The sequence below is a fragment of the Falco rusticolus genome, chromosome 9 (genome assembly GCF_015220075.1).
Source record: "Falco rusticolus isolate bFalRus1 chromosome 9, bFalRus1.pri, whole genome shotgun sequence".
In the NCBI taxonomy this organism is placed as follows: domain Eukaryota; kingdom Metazoa; phylum Chordata; class Aves; order Falconiformes; family Falconidae; genus Falco; species Falco rusticolus.
The window spans coordinates 16,829,038-16,852,067 of record NC_051195.1 but is presented as its reverse complement, the minus strand read 5'-3'; the positions used below and the strand labels follow the sequence as shown (position 1 = coordinate 16,852,067).

Genomic DNA, 23,030 nt, shown 5'->3' with positions numbered 1-23,030 from the left:
TAAATTAGCTTATGAACTGCATAAATAGGATTTCGATTAGTCACTATAAGTTGAACTGCCTGCTCGATTTGTTTAGTGTAGTTTCTCTATGGTAAATTGATGCAGTAGTTACACCAGATGTATAGCTTGAAAATTTTGTGGTTAATGAGTATATCTGATGGATCTGCAACACGTAAAAAACATAACACGACGCATTTTGCTAATTGCTTTAGGAATTGCTGTGCTTGCAGATGGCCTGGCCTGGCCTCATAAACTGCCCGCAACAATGACAGTGTCACCCAGTAACTTGTGGGAGGGAAGGAGCCAAAAGCGAGTGAACAAGGAGAAGGTGGCACAAGCCAAGCACGACGGGGGGGAGCGCTGTAAACTGTTTATTGCCATCAACTCAAAAAGACTGCAAGTCGCATGCCGCAAGCAGTAACAGACCACAAGAAGTTGTTAAAGGTAACAGTTCAAATACCACTAAAAGAGGCCAGAAATTCTTGCTTTTTTAAATACTGAGTGTACCAAACTCAGCTGATTCAGTTACCTTGAGATTTCTGACTCTGGCGCAGCAAAGCAGAGCTCCCCGCTCCCCTGCACCAAACGGCGCTGGCGGTGTGCTCACGGCCAGCGCAGCCTGAGATTTTCATAGCTGATGTCTGAGACTAAGGAGGGGTTGTGGGGAGGAGTGTTGTTTGCAGGTTAGTTTTCCCTCTCAGCCATTTCCATGTTCTGCAAGGTGTTACTGGCCGTGTTCTTCCCATCTTCAGTTCCTAAAGACTCTGCAGACCAGAAAGCCTCCTAATCTCAACTATTTTAGTATGGCCAAAAGTATCTGATGAGATCAGCTGAAGCTGACGGACTGCAGGAGTGCTGTACACTCCTAGAACGAGAATATGAATGTCATCTTTTGCCACCTTCCTATGGACACCATGGCTGTCTTGATCTGCTATGCTCTCCATGGAACTCTTCCTCTTTTTTTCTTTTCCCCGTCCTTTGAAAGCTCGCGTCTCAAAGTCATCAAAACTGCAAGCCCTGGTCTCCACACATACCCCTTCCCTCCCCCCTTTTCTGGCTCCTTCTCTACATCTCCATCCACTGCCGTACAGTAAGTGACCGTGGCAATTTTCTTCCTATTGTAGCGCAGAGGTAACTAATGAAGAGTAAGTAATTAGCAAAGAATAAAGTGGGGCTGCTATGACCTGAGGTCTTTCATCATGGCGGGCTGGCTGCATACATGGTTTAGCTGAAGCTGAAGTTACCGGGTTGCTGGAATTGTCAGCAGTGAAACCACGGTCCCTGTTATGCAGGTCAGACGTAGAGGTTTATAACAATCTGAGTTAAAATTTAAAATCTATTTCTTCTATTCTTCCAGCTTCATGGAAACTGATGAGATCTGTGTGTGCAGACCGAACCCCTGCCTGATCAGCACTGCGTTCTCATGCTCTCTGACCTTTTCGGTAGGTGGTGATTTTGTTCGTACCCTCTCCCGTGACATCCTGTCAGGCCCTCTCCCGCTCTCACAGCTGAGGCCTTTCCCGCCCCGTGCCTGTAACTGGGAATTTCCCTTCCTTCCTCCTTCCACAGCCACCGTCGCCTGTTCCGCTGCTTTCCTGAGCAGGATGTTTGTGCTCTCCCCCACATCCGCGCTGGACGAGCTGCCTCTCCTCGCCGAGGCTCCCGCACCAAGGCTTCGCTGTGCTTTCCCCTCCTAACCCCCTGCTCTGCCGCAGACAATGTCCGCTCTCCACTGTGCTCCCGTTTTCCACCTTTTGACTCGCGCTTTGTTAGCGGGCGTACTGCTTCTCCTCCGCCTTTGTGTTCCTGGGATACGTGTGCCCCAGGAGAGCAGGGCAGCCCTCGGTGGCGTGGGGGCTCCTCTGATGCAGTGCCCACTGCCCCGTCCCTTTCTTTCCATCTCAGCAGGGCGGCCTAGGAACCTCTGACCGAGGAGCAAACGACCTGTAGCATTAGCAGCGCACACAAACTAACCTCTCTGCTTTTTGTCATTTGTTCTCACAGGTTTTGAAAAGGAAGTTACGATCTATATATAGCTAGCAGGAAAATCTTGCCTTGCAGCAAATTAAAGAGAGGTTTTACCTGGTGCAGCACACAAACAGTGGCATTTTAAACACAAGCCTTTCTAAAGCTAATTGTTAACACTGGAGGAGTTTCACCGTTATGTTTCAAAGTGAGCATTTCTGATACCTTCCAACCCTACCAATACAATATATTCTTGACACAGATGCCTGTTTCTTCTTCCAGTCCCTGGGCATGTGGTTTTATCGTAGCTCTGTGCTTCCTTAGTGGAATTAAAGAGTAGGGTTTAGTAGCTCTGAGGCAGGAAATCCTGTATTTTCACAGCTCTAAGGATTTCATATTGTTTGATCTCAATAATACCTTAACTCCTGCAGCAAATAGGCCTGGAGGAACACTTCAGATGATTACAAGACAAAAAACGCCTGGGTAAGTTCAGGTTCCTTCTGGTGAAACAAACACAGGAGAGAAAGAAGGCGGAGGAAAAGATGGCCATAGCTCTTAGCTCTGAGTCTTTAGGGAGTGACGAACCTCTTTTTATACAGGTGAACTCCACAGGCCACGTGCTCAGGCAGAAAGGCCTTGCGGACACTGTCCAGCCTACACCTGGTTTGGGGGCAGCCACACTACCACGCTGGTTAACTTTGGAACAGTTTGGCCGGTTGACTTTGTTTCCTATTGTATTTCTTAGTCCTTTGCAGTAAGGGATTTTATCACCTGTGGCTGTACTTGATTTTCTCCATCTGTTTTGCTAGTGAGCCAGCTTTTGTGGCACCAGAGAACAGCTCGGCTTGGAAGGGGCCTCGCGATCACCCCGTCCAACTTTCCATGGGAAGGGCAGCCTGGGCAAGGTGTGCTCCCACCCCTGGCAGCTGGCCAGCAGGAGGTGGAGGTGGTGAAACAGCTGCTACTGACCTGGGAGCAGGAAGGAGTTCAAGGCCGGAGCTCCTGAAAATGAAATGCTCTCAGAGGAAGAGGTCACAAGATCCTCTTTTCCCTTTATGTAAACCCAAAATATAAGACCAACACTTCTGTATTTTGGGTTTCGCTGCACTGTAAGTAGCAACTGGTGGCGCAGCCTGTGGATTTTATTCTCGAGAGACTCCACATTGCTTCTTCCCCATTGCTTTTCTTTGGTTTCTCCTTCTGTGGAGATACAGCCAGAGATTGGGTAATCGCAATTTCTTTTTGCACAGCATATGTTTGTTGGCTATATTCAACAGGGATAGTATTTCTGTGTTCCAAGACAAGCGTGGTTTCTGTGGTAAAGCGAAGTCTATGAATAGAACTCAGTGTCGGGATGCATGTTTAAAATTGGTTCTCGGTGAGACACTTGAAATAGCGGACCCAAGGAGCTGTTAGCTCTGCCCAGTACAAAACCGCTGGGCTCCGCCACGCCACCCGTGGGAAGGGAAGCTTTCCACGCGCTGTGCCAGGCTCTGGGTACACGCAGTGTCACTGCCCGCAACTTCCCGCTTTGTTGCCACTGTAGCTCATGCAAAATCGTATCACTTCCCACACGGGGCTCACACGCGCCACCGTTTCGTCATGCCTGAAGGGGTGGGGGGGAGGGCAGGGGGGGGCTCCCACACGTGGTGCTATCGGGGGGGGCACGAGGCTCTACATTCGGGTGGGAGCCAAGCTGGCCGGCCGTCATCCTGCTGGGGGGTGAGGGGGTCACCAGCCCTGGCCCCGTCCCCCTGTCCTGTGGAGGCGGCTGTGGGGCATGGGGAAGGCAGCGTGCGGGGGGTGCTGGCAGCCACGCCAGCCGTGCCAGGAAAGCAAACCAGGCATTTCTTCTTATCATTTCACGACGCCAGAACTCTAAACAAGCTGACAGGTGATAATCATTTGAAACGGGTTTTAAACTGTTGGGGCATAAACTAATTGCTGACAGACACTGGCAAAGAATTTCCTTAGATTTATCGCTGTATACCTATGAAATTTGTCCTCTAGTGGCGAGTATTCTCTATACAACCTTTCATTCTTTAAATGGACTGTGTAATTGCTTAGCCCTGAATTCAGACCAAAGAATTCCTTACTTGGGAAAATTACAGTATTTCATCTTATTTCATACACTTAGCTTTTCCCCTGGAAGGTAAAGGATTTTCTAAGGGAAAGTCATTATTCAATGGATTCTCAGCTGCAGGATGCTTTATAAATGTCCCCTGCTGCTGCTGCAAGGGGCAATCCTACCTGCTCCCATGTAGCACCTCTCTGCCAGCTTTGCAGCCTTCCTGGCTGGCTGACACTGGCTGTGTTTGAAAGGGAGGGAAAGAGTCCAACTCTTTACTGGTATAGCCCGCTCCAGCTCCAGGATGCTGTCTGTACTACGCAGAAATATTCAGCTTTCCGCATTACCTTCCTGGGGCTGGTGCAAGCTCACAGCCATGCTAGCAGTGTTTATGCTGCAGCTCAGTGCTCGGAGCCTGTTAAAGGGAACGTTGCACCTATTCTCCTTTCTGCATCGCTCATGGGAGTGAAAAACTCTCATGCCAAGCCATGCTGCCTGGAGTTTGATTTCAGCAGTGGTCACGTGTTGAGTCGGCAGACTGCAGGAACAAACAAACATTTGCATTGCAGGAGAGAGAAAAGTTTTAACACCACTTTCAGTGGTAGCAGTTTGGAGTTTTGCCTCAACATGGTCTTCCTACAGAGAAGCAGCTTCCTTCGCATCGGGTGTTTTCTTTGTGCAGCTATATATGAAGGGGCAGTTTAGTCTTAAAAACAGAAGGCAGAGCTTGCAATTTCCCTCACCCCCTGCCCCCCCAAAGAATCCTGACTCTTCAGCAGAGGTAGCCACACTAAAAATTCCTTCTTATATAGCTTCTGTTGCAGAGACAGCCAAAAGGTCTCTCTGTAGCTATCAGCCCTGCGCTATCATCCCTGACAGTGACATGAGATAGGTGCTTAAATAATTTTATTTCCTTCTTGTAAACACATACCATTTTCTTTGCTTTACTTACATGAACAGAAACACTCCATTCCACTGCCTTGTCACCTGTCACAGCCAGCCAGGCAGGTGATAGTGGAGGTTGTAACTTGCCCTTCTGTGGGAGCAGTGAGCTGGGGCTGACCTGAAACAGGCTACCTCATCACAGCTGTTCTGTGGGGCCACGTGCTAAGCAGCTCCGACTGAAAAATAACTTATTTTTCCCCAGCAGGATTAGTCTACTGCTACAGTTCAGTACAAGAGACCTCCTCTAATGAACTCGTCTTACCTTTGTTTCTATAGGCTTTCTAGCCTCCAGTCCCTACTCTCCTTCAAGCAAGCACAGGAGACATCAGGTATACAGAGGTTAAGGGGAGAAGCTGCACAGCAGTAAGGTGTTCTTGCTGCAGTTCCAAGTCTACTCTGGAAGAAAAATGTACTCTTAGAAAACAAGCTTACTTTATAACAGCACAAGAATAACTTAAAATAAGGTAGCTTGCAACACTTAACACCTTTCATTAATCACTAACAGCTAAAAGTTAACTAATGCCTCCACTACCCATGGCAACACCCTGCCTGGGGAAAGCCTTGGGTTCAGGTAACCGTCTAGTGCAGGGGCAGGGCATGGCTGACCCACGCTGAAAGGGGCTGCACGTGAGGGCTGCACTGCGCTCCTCAGAAACCAAAACCCTGAATGGGCGCACACAGCTCTTGGCAGCACGGTTTGTTCAGCTCCAGGTAGCCTGTCCCTGAGCAAAACCATAGTGCTGCTTCCTCTGACAATTCGGCACTAAGTAGGGGTTACAAACCAGCTATTAGACAAGTCTCTTCATGTATAGGCAAGGCTCGGAGTTCATCCCAGCTTTCCCATATTTGCTGGATGATGAACACAGAAGTTAGCTGTACGTGTGTACTAGCACTGTTAGTATAAACCTTAATTCGTTTTTCATACTCTGCAACATTTGTAGAAATTTAACACACGTTTAGTGTCAAAACACCTCGGGTTTTATTTTCATATCCTTTTTGAATCAGGTTAAACTGTAAACAGTTTCTTCTTCAATCAAATACTGCCAGCTAGAATTACTTCCATTCATGCATCACTGAAAACAAAAAGGGCATTTTTCCTTAAGTATAGATTTTTCTTTTTTGAACAATGTCACTTTATACAGAAACCAATAGCTAGATTCGATGCACCCTGATTAGTTATGTAAACAGATAACCCAAAAAACCCTCATCAACAGAACTAATAAGTTGGTTCCTTCACAGAATGGAAATCAAAATCTTTCCTGACTGGAGGTTAAAACAGACAGGAATATGGAGCGTGGCACATCAATCCATCTAGGATGTGTATAAATTGCACTTATCTGAATTAACAAAGTTATGCACAGTTTAAATTCCTGCTAAAAAGCATTTTTCAATATGAAGTGGCAGCCAACTGGCAACCGTAACAGTTAGGTTCTGCACCATCATTTATGGCATTATAGATAACTATTACATATAGCATACTCTAAACCCCTGAAGGATTGTGTTACTTGAAACATTCTCCAGGCAGTCATTTGGTTTGAAACACTGGGAGAAAGACTAAAGAGCTTGCCATCTTATACCGATTATGGTACCTTTAAATTCTATGAAGTAGATCAGATACGATGTGTATTTCACAGTAACAAAGTTGCTTTAATGCCTTTTCTCCAACAGTAGGATTGTGTTAGATGTTTCTGCCCTCAGATCACCAATGTCCTGGTGGTTTTCCCTTTTCATAGGTTTGGGTAACTACAACGAGCACTTTTTCCTGTTTTTTAAGTATTCATCAGTCCTTTCAGTATATCTTCGGAGAGTTCCAGCAGAGGGAGTTCAGGGGATGGGATGTCCAGTGGGGGAAGGTTGGGTATTGGAATGTCCTTTGCCTTCCCAGCAGTTGTTGCAAACTTCTGCCAAGTTGCAGCTGAAGAAGTTTCTGAGTGTTGCTGCAGACCCCACAACTCTGACTTCTCCACAAAATCGGCATCTACATCCAGCTCCTTGTCTACTGGAGATTTTTGGAGTCTAGCTCTTTCTGCTTTTAACTGCTTATTCTCTCTCCTTAATCTCTCATTTTCAGCTACAAGAAATTCTATGTGCCGTTTCAAATCTGCAATTTTGGTTGCCTGCTCTTCTATTATTGTTTTGTCATCTTTTGGAGCTTTACTCCCAATACATGCTTCCACAGGCTCCTTTTTTTTCTGAAGCAGAAATAACAGTGTATCTGGGTCCCTGTCAAAGACACCCTGAATATCCTGTGGATGTGTCTCTGTGGAAGGGCTGTATTTCTGAGTAACAGGAACCAGTACGTTTTGATCATCAGCGTCTTCAGCAGATGGTTTATAAGAAGTCTGAAGATGTGCAGCTATTTCCTTGTCAGCATTCTGCTGGGCTTTCAGCTTTTCCTCCCTCTTTGCCCTTTTCCACCTCTCCTGGATGAGCAATAACTGTTTCATGTGACTATCCCTTTGTAATTCCAGTGATAGCTGAGCCTGAGTAAGAACAAGATTAAACAATTTAAATGGTGATCCCTAGTCCCACCTGAATATTCACAACTGTAGTCACATGCATGTAAATATTTACATGAAGAACATCGCAGCATGTCTGAGGGATGGGGAGGAGCTTTTGTTATTCAAATACTAAATCCAACAAGAAGTGCTCTCTCCTTGTACAATGCAAGACATTCAGGTATGTCACCCAAATTTAGCGTAACTACTGGTATTGTGAAGGAGTGAGTTAACATATGGTCTGCGAACTAAATGTTTGTTTGTTTATAAGTCACCGACCAGATTACAATATCTCTGAGCAGAGGCGCTAGGAGTTTAACTGACCTACAACCAACACCAAGAAGGAAGAGAATCACTTGGCATGCATAGCCACACCTAATCTAAACCACACAAACTATCTGCATGCTTCTGTGATGGTATCTGTGTAGACATATTAATAACAGCCAGCACTGCGGAAAAGTGCTCCAAGGCCAGATGTGGTCCCACATGATTCAGCCATATTTAATGAAGGGGGTGGTGTGGTAGTTAGTAACTCACAGGGACCACCTGGGTAAGAGGCTACCATTTTTCTGCAAGAATGACCCTTTGGAGAAAAGGCAGATGGTCTGATCTGCAAGGGCTATTTGCTTTGATAATATTGGCTAAACTCAAAGCCTGCTACTGTAAGAGTGCTGAGCAGGCTACACTACTACATTCACAGATAGATTTGTGCAATGACTAAGGAAAGGTGTAGTGCTGTTGTTCTGGAGATCCCCCAGTCAGGACGAGTAAAACCAAAATTACAGACTGTAGATGTGATGCTCAGCTTTGCATCTCAGCAAAACAGCCTAAGTGCCTCACAGCAAAAGTTAAATATTAAATTAGTTTTATCACCTACTTGAACATGCGTTGCAGACTAGAAACTATTGTTGGAGAAGCCCTGGATGGGTTAGCAGTTCTCTTGCCCCCGCTCCATGCACACTTGGGAAAACGCTCCAAGACGACTAGCATCACTGCACTTCTAAAACTCCTGGTGCAGTTGACATAGGTTCAGAAAACTACGCAGAGCCTAACATGCAACAGAGGTTCAGAGCACAATATGACACGCCGGCACACAACAGAGCTATGGCCAATTTCGGTATCTGCTGCACTTGGTCTCACCTGCTCTGACTGGGTCAGCTTCATAGCGTCTGTAAGGTATGCTGCAGAAGAGAAAATTCATAAACACTTAAGACAGGGTTACAAAACCTGAACGTTTCCATAAAAGCTAAGAAAAGGCTTCAGACCTCCCATATTCTGAATCTCCACATAAAAGCAGCAGCCCAGAGGCAAAGTATTTACCAAGTTACAGTGGCTGGAAACACCTGCTGTTTTTTTCAGAAGTCTGGAAAAAAATTATTTTAAGATCATGTAATACATGCTACGGCCTTCCCATGGCTCAGGTTGTTCCAGTTTGTTTTTCAGAGGAGGACAGCAGCCATTTCCAGAAAGTCCCTGAAGAACAACTTTCCCCTGAAGGGAAGAAACACAGCTAAGGACCAGACTTTTAACATACAAGCATTTTAACACAAAATGTGGTAAGTAAAATCTTCTTGTCCACAGCACACCAACATTACAAAGTCATGCTTTTTAATTATATTCCTGATGAAGGGGTATAGTCCATAGTTCCCCACTTTTTTCATCAGCTTCCCCTCCAAACCAGAAAATGTGCTAGCTTACAGTCAGAACAGCACTTCAAACTTTGAGCATATCTTGCTAGTGCTGAAAATGACAAGGTACAAGAAATTATTAACCAGATTTGGAAGGATGTAAGATAATGGCAGAGAATCAGACAAAGAAAGGTAAGAAACATTTTTGGGTTTAGTCTTGGTATATGAAGTGAGGGAAACTAAACAGAAAAGTCTGCATATTAGAATGTAAGTGCTACCCCTCATTGCTATGAGTATTCATAAATGCCAAAGAAATTATCAGGTTCTTGGTTTATGGGGTTTTCTAGTATTTATGAATGGAAAGTGGGAATGTCTGGTATCTAGGTTACGATGTTCAGAGTAGTCATTTATTTTGTCTCCACACAAGCCCAGTCACATGGAAATGTTCTACTTATTGCACCAATTAAGACTTCCTCTTTCTTCTTCTGCCAAGCAGTTGCCACTCTGTCATTCAACTGATGGACCCCAACACAAATAATTAAGCATGACTAGTTAAATGGACAGGTAAATGCAAAGTCTCACTTAAGAGACGCTGTCAATTGCAGTGTCAAGGCCTGTGATGCAATCTGCTGTTTCACTCGAGTTCTGGGAAAGCTGAGCTCATCACCTGTTCTTGATTCAGGCATTAGGAAAGGGAAGTAAGTGAACTTTTGTAAGCAAACATTTGTCTAAGTATTTCCTTTATCAATAGAGAAAGCAGGTGACTTCAGCTATGAAAGCATTGAAGAAAATACAAAGTGTGAAGTGAAACAGGCTTACAGCAGGTCCCCAGCTGCCATTTGTGTATGACACAAGGTGTTGGCTTCACCATCAGTCAAGAACTGCCTTCACAGTGATAACCAACCCTAGCCACAACAATCTTGGAAACACCTGACTTTAGCTACTCATATTAGAAAAAAAGTTTCCAAAAGGGTGCTTGATCTGGACTGAAAAACAAATTCACATTTTAAGAATAAAAATTTTGCAAATAACTAGATATTCTACTTACATGAAGCACGCAAATCTAGAAACTAATTTTAAGAGCTGGAATGTGAGAATTACCTACTTACCAGCAGCTTTTCTGTGACAAGAAATTGCTTCTTCATATTTTCCCACTGCCAACAAACGGTCTGCTTTTCTGCTCTGCTGGTGAGCCTTAAAATAAAAAGAGCATTACATCAATGAGGGTTAACCGACAAATAGTTATACCTGTTTTAAAAGTAATCAGTATATCTAAGAAACCTGTACTGATTCCAATTCTCCCACTCCCTTCCAAGCTTTATAATTTGATTTCTTCTTTAATGCTACCTTACAAGAATCTGTACTGCACAAATAACTGAAGTTTGTTAATGCAGCAAAGATGGTGTGTACACAACAAAATCCTTTTGAAACTGTTCCTCAGAAAGTACGTTCTCCTTTGTCAGCAGGTATTTACTGTAGTTATGTAAAAAGACCAGTAGGTCATAGGAAGCTGTAAGTATTTAGGAGCAATTCACCTGGCAGAATGCAAGATACTTGAATTATGTTACAGCTTACAGCTGGTTTGACATTTTCTGCTGCCCCATGCCCAAGAGGCTTTGCCTCTTGAGTGAAGAAATTGCAAAAGATCTTTGTTTTTTTGTTTGCAGCTTACACCAATTAATGGAGGCAGCACAGCCATAGTTAAAGATACCAAAGTCATGTTGTTGCTGTCCAACAACACTATACTAGTGTTTGTAAGCCACTAATGTAAACCACTAAGGTAGACTAAGGATGTTGCTGAAAGCAAGCAATTGATGCAAGTATTTGCATATGCTCAGTGAGAAAACACTATTGCATAACCAGCACCACAACGTTCATAGAAGCAAGTCTTTTTGCCATTACTACAAGACATGAAATTTATGGTCCTTCCTCCAAGACAAGCTGTGTAATATGAAATGTAATATCAAAGACTACAATCACTAACTGGCAAGACTGTCAGTAGCACAGACTGTTCATGACTGCTTTACTTCATGTTAAGTTTGAAGCAAACAGACATCAGGTACTGGGCACTGACTCTGGGAAACAACACAAGACACTTCCAAATCTGTAGGAAGTTTTTGCCTGTTTCTTTGTTTAAGAAAGAAAGGCTTTACCAAGTCGATACTGATTGAACCTGTAGGGGAAGCAGAGCTGAGAGCCTGATATCTGCTTCTGTAATCCTTGTCTCTGACCCATACAAACTCTTTATACCCTCCCTTCACCCAAATAAAGGCATAAAACATCTCAGACTTCAGATAGTTGGTAAATGTACGTTACTGACTCACTTTAAGCATCTTCCAGGATCAACGTAAAAATGAACACATTTGTCCATATCCAAGACATTAGAACAGCTGGTTCCCTCCAGGCCTTATGGAATCACACTTTTCTGTCTCCTCCAGTCTTGGCAGAAGCATTGAAGGTCAGATAACCCAAACAGGACGTAACATGATTCTGTCAGGACTAACATGATACTCAGGCTAACATCCATTTAAAAAGTAAGTTCCAAAATGCACCTCAATTTCTTTGTCATCTTTTCCTCCAAACTGACTTATCACCTACAGTGTTACAGTAAGTTCAATTTTCCACCAGAATTTTAGCAGCGCTCACAGCACAGAAGAGAATGACTTCTGCAGAAAACACTCTTTTGGGCAACAGCTGCTCTTAGGCAATCCCTACCATTTATATCACTGCATTTAGACATTTGGCTTTTCTAAAACTGATTTTATATGCTAATATGGAATGTTCTTTAAAAAACCCCACAGCTCCTTGATTCTTCGCAACTAGTATTTTGGTTGTAATCTTCTTGCTCACTTTCATTCAATGCTCAGAGCATTGTCAGCATTCCCTGTTCCTTCTGCCCTGAGGTTAAATAATCCCAGAAGAGGAAGTGTTTTCTATTGGAAAATCATCTATTTTATGGGCTTTTTCTACGGACTCCTACAAATGACATATGCCAGAAAGATAAACTTATTTCCTACTGAAATGAACAAACGGTATCAGCTCATATAGAGCCATCTCCTTGGTTATTCCTGGCAGCTCATCCAGTTACAAATTAGCTGTATCATGGACATAAAAACACCTGAGCTGGGCTCCTTGCAAAACAATTTTTCAATAAATTAGTATTGATACAGCTGCTTCTGCAAACTGCATGGGCAGGTCTGAAAAATCAGGGAAAGAGGAAACAGGGCAGCTAGAGACAGAATTCTGAGCTAAGGAAGCAATTCAGCAAGCCATGGGCCTGGTTCCATTTCTTAGTTCCTACACAGAAGAATTTGAGTCTGATTGTTTTCAGTGGTTATGTTCATATGTTTTAAACTTGGAGCATGATCTTACTCAAATCACTTAAGCACAGGCAGAACATTTGAGGACAGTCAGTTGTTATTTGATTGAGCAAGTAAATGATTTCCATTCTCAATTAACTCCCAGTGAAGCTGAATGGAGTCTGAAGTTTGGCTTAACTGTGAATAAAATTAAGAAAGCAACAATCCAGAGATGCTAGCATAAAGAAAAGCTAGGATTCTCGGATTACATGGTCAGAATGCCTTTCTTGCTGTTTACAGCAAAATATATTAATGACAGGCCATCTTACTCTGATGCAGAGTGACATACTTCCCCAGTGGAAACAACAGGAACCGCAGTAGAGAAAAATCAGTTTCAGCACAGCCTTGTGTGAGAAAGCTAGGTGTTTTGCCGTTGGTCATAAGCGAGGAATTTCTCATTTTGTATGTTTTCTTGCCAGCTTGACAAAGAAATATTTGCTCATTTATTCTACCCTGTGTTTGTTCCAACTAGCTCATTGTGGAAGGACCTAGGAATTTCTCCCATTTTCATAGCAGATTATTCATCACCAGTTTGAAGAAATTAGTGGTGCTGTTTCCTAGCAGCAAGTGATGAAGCTGCAACAGAAGTACTTGGATGCTTAATAGCCATGTATCACGGATAAGCTTCTACATCTTGTTTAGTCTGCTGGTTTATTCTTAGTGCTCAGTTACACTTTGCCCCACAGCATCCAACCATTGTTAGCAAATCTATTTTGATTGATACATAAGCGGCCTGTATCCCATTATAAAACTGGCAATGGAAGAATTGGCTCTTTATCATAAAGTGAAAAAATGGCTCTCAAGTTTTTCCCTGGTCTGATGTCGTGTTAGAGGAAGGTGTTTACACCAACAAATCTGGAGCTGCTATGCTAGTTCCCAGTAGATTCAAGCAGAACTGCTTTGACTTTGGTCTTGCTGCTGTGATGATTACAGAAACAGCTGCTGTCTAACTGTGGTGGGTTTATATATCTGATTGCTCTTTCCTCCTCCAGTTGCAGTACTGGAAATAAATGTAGAATGTGGCGTGAGAGTAATTATAATTTATGAACAAGCTATGGAATTGAAGGTGGGAAGCAGGTCGACAACTACTTCAGATGTCACTCCCAATCCAGACAAACAGGAATTCCCAGTAGGCAAATGGGCAGGCATAACAATTTGACTCTCGTAAAAGGAAGCAGGTGTGAGTGAAGGATGACCAAGCTAAAAAGCTTCCTCACCTTGCTCCAGCATACTTGGTTCTTAAAAGTATTTGTGTGTGCCTTATTGCATCACTTGGAACTACTCTGGATCAACTACAGAAGCAGGTAAGCTAGACAGCTTTCCTCAAACTTTCCAACTGTAGCTGAGATATTAAGGGATGATACCTGCACTTGTAAGTTTGTGCTGCTATGGTGGAGAAATGCTCCTATTTGATTTTTCCACCCAACTAGCCCAAGTCATTACCTATGTAATCTCTGAGCAACAGAATAAAAAAATAATCAAACAATCCTCTGAACAGCAATGCAGATCTCCTCTTTGCCTAGAGTTTTCTTTAGAAGCCAAATAACTAACACCCACCTTCTTTTTTTCCCCAACGTAAACTAGACAATGATGTGACTGCAGACCATGAGAAGTGAAGCCATAAGGCCCACTTGACAGATCTCTTACCAGTCCCTCAAGCTAAAAATTAAAATGCTAGTTTTCTTTCTACAGACAGTGCACCATTACAACTTCCACCATGTGATCCTAGCTTAGGGTGGGGTGGGGTAGGGGGGAAGCTGCTGGTTTTCCCATATGATACCAGTTGATGGCTAGCTATTACAGAAAGGAGAGTAACAGGAAAAAACCTGCTCAATCCTACAATATTTTTAAAAGACAGATGTAGTACCACTCATTTTCAAACAGGTTGTCTACTACCCTCTCCTAAAAGCAGTGATTTGCAAGTCCTCCTGTAGCTGAGACAGGTAGGCTTGTGTGTGTTTTGTGTTTCTTTGCTCCCCTAATGGGAACAGCTCCTCACTGGCAAAGCCTTGCACAAGATATTAAGCTTGCAGCCTTCTTTGTTCATTTTAAGGGACTCCCTAGAAAGCAATATATTTTAATACAATTACAAAGCAGAGATTACAGTGCATTACTTGCTAAAAAAGTTACAAATGAAAGCAGGAAAACACAGCTGCTAAAATGATGGGGCCTGAGGAAAGCTAACTACAAAGTAGTTCTGTCTAATATAGCAGTTTCTAAATTTTTTAAGTGAAACCACTGTTTGCTGCTAACACCATCTATTTTATGCTACGGACTGTGGATACCGGTTATCTTTGCCAGAAAGGATCAATACCTATGCTCACTTACTGCTGAAAGCAAAGATGAAGGTATTTTTTAAGAGATGAGGGATCTGTTTGGGGATTTGTTTCCTTAAGGATACAGGGTTGTTTTTTCTAAGAATGTATTTTGAAGAAAGGAAGCGTCAGAAAGCGCACACTGCATTGCTTCCATATTGTACAAAAGAGTGCTAAGTATCTCCTATGTGGCTGTTCACGGCAGCAGGCCACAAAGGGTGGGATGAGGTGGTGCACTGTTGTTACCCCCCACCCCACAAACCCTCTGTCAGTGCTACACCTACAGAAGTCTCTTTCAAACCCATTCTTACCAGCAAATAGTGGACTTAAGTTTGCATGCATATGTCTGCATATGCATTGAAAAATGGAATGCAGAGAGAATACAAGTGGAAAATGACCTGAGAGGTCCAAGAATAAACTATGGCCATCCATTTTTTTAATTAAAAAAAAAAAGTGCAATCACAATGAATAAAAGTCAGGGTGGCTATGAAAAACGCTTGTATTTACAGGCAGTTGAAGTGAAAATAATAGAGAGCTGTACTGTAACTTATGCTAAATAATGGGAACATATTTGCCACTGAGCCTACAGAAATGGTAACTTGTAGCTTTCTTAGCAGACGCAAGCTCCCTTATACTTTTTGTATTCTTTAGAGAAAGATAGAAGTGACTGAAGGAGAAACAAAAAAAATGGCAGAACCCATTGTGGCTGCTCAACCAAGACCACTAGCCACAGGTTAGCTCAATTTTCTGTCTTTGAAAGCCTGTACTTAGCAAAGCTGACAGAACAATGACTGAACTGTAAATTACAGGTTAGTGTGACTATAGAGCAAAACAAATATGTGAAACTCTCATGAGAATGTATTCTCAATATTAAGACTCAGTCACTTCGTATTGAGCTGTAAAGATGTTGAAGTTCAACTCGCTAGTAAGTGATAGTGTTAGAATTTAAATATATGGGCAGACAAGCAACCAGTTGTTTAGCCAACCGTTATTTCACTGAATAGCTCTAACTGACCATGCATTTGTTCCCAACCTATTCCAAATTTAAGATAAAATTGTTAGTCCGATTTTCCTTACCATGCAAATGCAATTAAGAGATCTGGAATGAAACCAACTTACATTCACACTGCTCAGGTTCAGTGGAGTCTTCAAAACCCCATAGAGGTATAGCTGCAGCTCTTTCCCTGATCACCTGCAACTTCATTAAGGCATGACATCCTTTTACCTATTGCCCAGTCAAATTGTCTTTTTTGTCCATTTAATATGATAAAAGCACTAAATACCTCAAATTGCTTGTCAGAGCCATTTCATATACCTAAAGCTCTCAGTTGCTTTGGTAATGCTTTTCTTGTCCCCATATATAGTGCTGCAGCTGGTACTACACAGGTCTTGCTAATTAGAGGTTATAAGCTAAATGAGAACAGTGCGACTGCCCTGATGATAAACAACAACCTGGGCTCCTATATGTAGCCCTCAACCACGTGGCTCAAGCTGCTACAGCAACTGAGCCACCCCTCGGCAGGGACAACTGAATCATCACAACAAATAGTCCAGTAAACAAACTATTCCAGGAGCAATGATTTCAAACAAGTGGGGCAGAAAGTCTTCAGCTGTGACTTCATTCTGCTGCCTCCTCAGGCCTCTATGAGATGGTTTCATTTTGGTCTTTAAACTGTTAGGCATGCTTACTCGGAGCTGAACTGCATGGCTTGATGTTACGCACGTTAATGCCAGCATGACACAGCAGAGAGGCACTGCTGGTAGGTACCCGAACAGCATAGACACCAGTGAGGAAATAATGCTTCTATCAACCACCTGTAGCTTAGCTAATTATGTTCTTGACTGGGAGCCACTGCAAGTTCTTAGGTGTGCAACATGGAGCAGTTCTGTGTCATGCTTTAGTAGTAGTTATGTGACTGAATAAAAACATTGTTGAGCTTTTCCAAGGAGGCGATTACTGATCTGGCTGTTCAGCTGAGTATCTGACACATCACCTCCACGCCTCCAGTCACTTTACTCAGACAGATAGGCTGCTGCCTCTGTGGGTTCACACCTTACGTTTCCTTTAGCTGAAATGAATGGCCCCATATAGATCACATTGTTACTGGGAAAACCCAGACAGGGCTTCTACTACTGTGGTAAAAACAAGCTTTCTGTTGGGCATGTCTATATAATGATACTTCCACTTTTATTATTACAAGCTTGTTTTCTCCAGTTTGAGTTCAGAATTGAGTGCATCTGCCTCTTCTTTCCATTTTAGATTGGAAGAGCAATTATAGCAGCTTTGAGGCTAACTTTTATTTAAAAGAAAAAACAACAATGAAAGAAAACAAACTGGATTCAGTAGATGTTTCTCTAGATTAACATAATATTGCTGTTTTTCCAACCAAAATAACAGAGGCACAGGCTGGCATTAAGTCTCAAACACATTGGCCCATGTGGTTTAAATCCTTCAGTATCTGGTAAACTTTCACACATGCTTTCTATTTTCTCCCACTACTCTTGCATATTTATTCTGCTTGTTATTTTGCCCTTACGTAGATGTAGTATTCACCTCACTTCTAAATCATTTTTTTAAATTAGACCATTGATTGGCTTGCATGGAAATGGTTGCTACCACTGGCTTATAGCATTAACATTAAAAGCTTCTATTACATGAGATTTTGCAATATACATTTTGTTGTGTTATTCTCGCTCTAGCCACTGGTCCATGCTTTCTGTTTTTCATCAAAACAACAGCTCTCCACGCTGGTTTACTTACACTTCAAGAAACTTCTAGGCAATAGATATTCACCAGATTTTTACCAGATTTTTGGGCTATATTTTATTACAAACCATACAAAGTACTATTACATTGTAAGAAGAACACAAGGTAGAGGTGGTATGGCTCTTCAGCAAATATTCTATGGGAGGATACTGAGGTTATGCAGAGTTATGGGAGGATATTCTGTGGGAGGATAACTGCAGAGTTATGAGGTCCTGCGCGCTGGAGACCGTTCAACGAGCAAGTTTCCTTTCTAGTCTGTTCTTGCAGTTGATACTATTTGCCTCATGTTTACAGTGTTACTTCTAAGCTTCTAATGGTCAGCTGTGTGTGGTTGTGCTTCTTAACTGGTACCCTTTGCTCCTATACCCAAGGTTAAAATTACCACTGGATGTGTGATCAGAATTCTTTGCCTAACTCAGATGGCAGTAGGAATTGCTCCTACAGCAGGCAGCACAGAGCAGCTCTTAACTGCACTTTTTTTACATAGTGCCTTTTCTTATGAGACTTATCTTCGTGCTTTTGCAGTAAAAGATTTCATCTGTTAAAGAATGTTGAGATGTCTTAGTTTATGGCACTGGATTATGTGTGAAGTAAGTGTTCAGCTGGACTAGATTCCCCACTATATGGTTGCCTGCAGGTGCAGGGACTCTAATTAGTCCATACCAATTTTAAGTTCCTAAATATTTCATTCGGAGGGCTAAAGAACTGGCTTCCCTATTAGCAAAAGCATCAGAATCAGGGCTTTAACCTGTTCTTTCAAAATCAAATGCAAAGCATACATTACACCAAGGCAGGGAGAGAAAAGGATAAGAAAAAGAAACAAAATGGATGCTGAAGTATCAGAGCTGCCCCAAAACACTTTCCTATGGCTTGCATAACTCGGACAATGGCAACAGATTTGGGAAAAGTTGATTCAATTTATTCCTAAATGAAGTATCACTGGAGACAACGAATACCTTGAGGACAGCTCAGTAGAAAAATCAAATCAGCAGTTAGTATTGTAGCACAAGCCCTAGAAAGGTTGAAAGAAGGAAAGATGGGGTTATACTCAGCATGACTATTTGTTAAGCATGCAACAATGGCAGAGAAGGTATACAAAAAATATTAATAACTTTAAAAGGAAAAAAAAGGGTGTCTGAAAAACCAAAGCCCAAATTTTAAAAAGACAGGTCCATTTCTCATTGAAGTCATTAGACCTGAAGGTCAACAATTAAAACTTCCATTCAACAAAACCCACTATAGTTAGAGATTATTTATTTATTTTTAAACAGCTCTGGAAAGTAAATAGGTATTTGTCTTGAGTCATCTACAGAGGTAAATCGGTTGATTTAGGAAAATAGAAAGATATTTAAACTTAAGAAAAAGAAATATCAATGATAATTTAAGGCATTAAGACCCAGAGGTATAAAGATAAAATACTATTTTGGAGGGAACTGTTATCTTTCAGAAAACCGAAAAAGAATGTAATTGAAGTCAGCAGAATACAATAAGGTATGGCATGCCACCTGTAATTAGAAAGGCTAAGCAAATAGTTAAATATATAAATAATAACTGAACTGAAAGTCACCAATACAAGTGATTAAGTGCAGCTGGCATGCTACATGTTGACAGAGAAATGGAGACATTAGGATACTGCAAAGCTGCTAAGGATTTGCATTTTTGTCAGATCAGCTCCCCAGGAAAATCAGGACAGTATCCATGCTTTCCAGTAACTAAGACTAGATGCTCAAATACACAACTAATTAACAAGTTTTGCAGGACAGAGCAACATCCAAGAACTACAGCAAATGCTAATGAGAAGCCTTAACTAAAGAAAAAACAATTTCACAAAAATTAGCAAGCCATGATATACTGAAAGAAGGAAAATGTCTTGTAGTTGAGTCATTCATAGCAGATAAATAGGCCTAATGATTACTGTATTCAAAACCACTTTGTGGTTTAGGGGGGAGGGCTGTTTGGTTGGGTTTTTTTCCCCTCCTCTCTGATGGTCTGGCACCTCTGAAAAAAGTTGTGCTTCTCCAGTCCACAGGAACTAGACTTAAGTAAGAGAAGAGATTTATAGGAGAAGCAAGTGAAATACATGACATTGTATAGTGTCAAAAACTTACATGAACATTCTTATATTGGAGGTTGGCACCTTCCCTGAATGTTATTGCAAACCTGAAACTAGCTGCAGAAAGGGACTGTAAATAGAAGATCTTTGCAAAACTCTAGTTCCTCCTGTTCATGTCCTTGTAAAAATGTAGGCATGTTCTAACTACAGTACTGTACCCATTTAAGCTCATCATGAAGAGTTTTCATGGCGCTTGACACAACCTGAAAAGACGTGTCATTTTCCTGTACTAACGACTGTATTGTGCAGCAGTTTCAAGAAGTTTTTGTATTTCAGGATACTCCTTAAAAGGGAGTCGGAACATATATGCAGGCAACTTTGTAATTTTCTGTACAAAACTATATAAATAATTTTCCTGTATCATCTGTTAACACAGAAGTGTCTTGATTTTATTGTTAACCTGGTGCTAAACAGGTCTGGTAACTGCACATTCCTGTCATGGTCAGAGGATCATCAACCAGGTTTTAGTCATACTCTTGTCACTCCTACAATCCTTAGTGAGGGGGTCTCATTAAGAAACAGTACTAACTGGGGATATCTACTGTCACAAAGTTGCTACTTTCAGCCATTTACTAGTGAATATTCAATAATAATCTTCTCCTTAGAAGCTCATGTACTAGACATACTTTTTAGAAGGTTTTTATAGTGCCTGTGAAATCGCTATAGCTTATCCCTCCTGCATTACTGTGCTGCAAGTTCGTCCGACTTTAAACCCATCATATCAACAAGTTACAAGAGCTTTCTACCTCCTGCTGTTCCCTATTTCAATCAGAATTCCAGTACGCAGAGTAAAAAGTCTGAGACAGCATGATGCAGACATACCCAGAGTAGTTCTGCACCATCAGTGTAGATCTAAACAGATCATCTTCCTGCTGCACCATCAATCCCTAATTCCATGGGTGGCCTGCAATGCCATTTTTACAAGCCTTTCTGAAACTTGAGAGAACAGTCCAGAAATACCTGACTGTACGGAGCAGGCAAGGGTTTGCCAGGGCTGACACCAAGCGGGAACAAATAAGCTTTGATTAAAACCCAAACTGACACAAGCCTCCATGGTTTGCATGGCAATGTCTAAACAATTTCTGGCTCACACTAATTCCCGGAAGCACTCCAGCAGTACCCCTGGGGTGCTGCTCCTGGCTAATTGGACTGCTGGCCCAAAGCTCATTTTCTAAGGGAATAATGCTCTCTGTATCACCGCATCTGAGGCACAATCGAAATAAGCTTTGATAAAACCCACAAGGCAGCAGAGAATTAACCGTTCTTGACCCTAGAGCTCATCTACGTGACAGAAACCTACCCATTTAGGCTGCTTAAAATCTGATTAGCTTGTGTGATGATGCGTTTTTCAGGCGTGTTTCTGTTAAAGTTCCTCAGAGATTTAGTTTGAGCAATTACCGATTTAAGATTTTACAGCGTTTCGCCTTCTGAAACTGAAAGCAGCTAGTCAGTAGCGGGCCCCGCTAAGTCCCTCAAACTCTTTAAAGTCACGCAGATAGGGCCTGTGTCAGCTGAAGGTTTCCTGACAGAACTTGCCTTGTGTTTGCAGCTTGGGCCGGGCTAACCCCCCGGCCGGGGTCCGACCGCGCCGCGCCAGGCAGCCCCGCGCCGTGTCCTGCCCCCGCTGCTCCCGCCCTGAGGGCGGCAGCTCCCCCGCACAGCCCCCGCGCCGGGCCCGCTCTCCCCGGCCGCCCAAGCCGCCTCACGGCCGCGCCAGCCGCTCGGCCCCGCTCCCCGCCGGGCAGGTCAGGGCCCGGTGCCGCCGCGGCAGGACCTGGCACAAGCCCCGAACAGGTGCTGGGGCGGGGGGGGGGTTGTGTGTGCAGGGCGGAGAGGGCCCCGATTACTGTTCAAGTCGCGCTGCTCCGTCCGGTTACCCACCGGAAAGCGGGGAGGGGGGTCGCTCTGCTCCCGCCGCGGGCGCTCGCTGCCGCCTGAGGCCCGAGAGCGGCGGCAGGGCCGGCTGACAGGACGCCCCCCCTGTCCCCCGCGGCCGCGCGCTCACCAGGTTGAGGGGCCCCTCCATCACTTCCATGGACGGCGGGGGCTGCGGGCACATGGGCGCGGAGGCGGCCCGCTCACCGCTCCCGGTGCCGCCGGCCCCCACCGCCCGCTCCGGCCGCCGGCCCCGCTCCTCCCGCGTCCCCGCCCCGGCGGGTTGTAAACACGGCAGCCGCTTCCGCCCGGCCCGCACCGGGCGGCGACTCGCGAGAGTCTCGGCGTCGCGCGAGACTCGGGCAGTGTCGCCGGGGCAACGGGCGCCGCTCGGGGCCCCGCCCCTCCGCCGCCCGCCCTCGCGCCGCCCCAGCGCCCGCCTTCCCGCCCGCGGGTGCGCGCGGCGGCTGTGTCGGGTCCTCGCTGAGGGGAGAGGGGGACTCGGTCCCCGGGACCGGGTGAGCGGCCTCTGACCCGCGGAGAGGTAGCGCCGGCGGCGCGGCACGGCCGCAGACCGGGGGAGGACCCCGCGCCCTTCGCAGGGTGCAGCCACCGTCATTCCTTTCCCTTTGTTTTTTTTCTTTCACTGAGCGCTGTGTGTGGCACAGGTCGTCGGTCTGTAGGTGCGCGGGGTTTCCGTGAGGAAAAAAGCACGCGACACGGTCACGAAGCGTGGCGGTAAAAGCACCCATGGCCTCAGGGCAGCCAGGTCGGTGCCGGTGTAAGGGAGGTCACGCAGGGGAGCCACAGACACGAGTGACAGCGAGAAGCGACCTTCCCTGGCAAGGGCGCAAACCCAGCTCCTGCCCTGGGGGTGCAGTGTGCCCTGAGGTCCCAGCGAAGGAGATGGGATCCGGGCAGCTCTGCCAGCCCCGGCGCCGGGCGGGTCAGGGGGACGGCGGTTCGCTCTCCCCGTGAGGGGCGAAGCAGCAGCTGCTGCTCGTCGTCACTCGTACAGGAATTGCAGTATACGAAAACAGGTGACAATGATGGTGATATCAAAATTGCCCTATCCCCGTGTATATGCTAACAAGACAGTATTATATTATATTAAATAATATTCATAAACTTTCTTGAGGAAGATCAGCTAAGCAGGGCGCTGAACAGCAAATAAGCTGAGCAGCCAGCTTACTGAGAGTCACGATCATCCTTATCCACACAAAGCTGTGTTTTATGAGGCCTATAGAGAAGAAAATTGCCGTAAAGGGATTGTGTATAGATAGCTCTTTTAGGTGGAACTAAGGATAGCATGAGTTCATAGCAGCATGGCAATAATAGACTGAAAGGGAAACGAGGACAAGCAAAAAAGGGGAGCGAGAAGAGCATAGAAGGTAGGGGGGGACAATGAGACATCTAGAAAACAAGTAAAAAAGCTAATTACCAGCAAGTAAAGAAAGCCCGGGATTCCCTTTGTGCCCTTTGTAGATGGGATCCTCA

General features: G+C 44.2%; 1 protein-coding gene across 4 annotated transcripts; it reads right to left on the bottom strand.

Moving 5' to 3' along the window:
* Positions 1 to 5,933: 5,933 nt before the first annotated feature.
* On the bottom strand, positions 5,934 to 21,821 carry NRBF2 (nuclear receptor binding factor 2). 4 transcript variants are annotated; one of them, XM_037400048.1, is made up of 4 exons: positions 21,664 to 21,821; positions 10,214 to 10,298; positions 8,617 to 8,657; positions 5,934 to 7,461 (listed from the first exon to the last, which is right to left on the bottom strand). In XM_037400048.1, the coding sequence occupies exons 1-4, from the start codon at positions 21,715 to 21,717 to the stop codon at positions 6,748 to 6,750; spliced, it is 894 nt and encodes a 297-aa protein (XP_037255945.1). In that variant the 5' UTR covers positions 21,718 to 21,821; the 3' UTR covers positions 5,934 to 6,747. The 4 variants fall into 4 exon arrangements, with proteins under 4 accessions (XP_037255945.1, XP_037255948.1, XP_037255946.1 ...); XM_037400051.1 differs by lacking the exon at positions 21,664 to 21,821 and adding an exon at positions 11,904 to 12,071; XM_037400049.1 differs by lacking the exon at positions 21,664 to 21,821 and having other exon boundaries at positions 10,206 to 10,298.
* Positions 21,822 to 23,030: the final 1,209 nt, after the last annotated feature.

Coding starts and splice junctions, on each gene's coding strand:
- NRBF2 (XM_037400051.1), bottom strand. CDS start 11,960: ATGAAAGTGAGCAAGAAGATTACAACCAAAATACTAGTTGCGAAGAAT. Junction 8,658..10,213: donor TTGTCACAGAAAAGCTGCTG/GTAAGTAGGTAA, acceptor TCTCTTCTGCAG/CATACCTTACAGACGCTATG. Junction 7,462..8,616: donor AGCTGACCCAGTCAGAGCAG/GTGAGACCAAGT, acceptor GTTCTTACTCAG/GCTCAGCTATCACTGGAATT.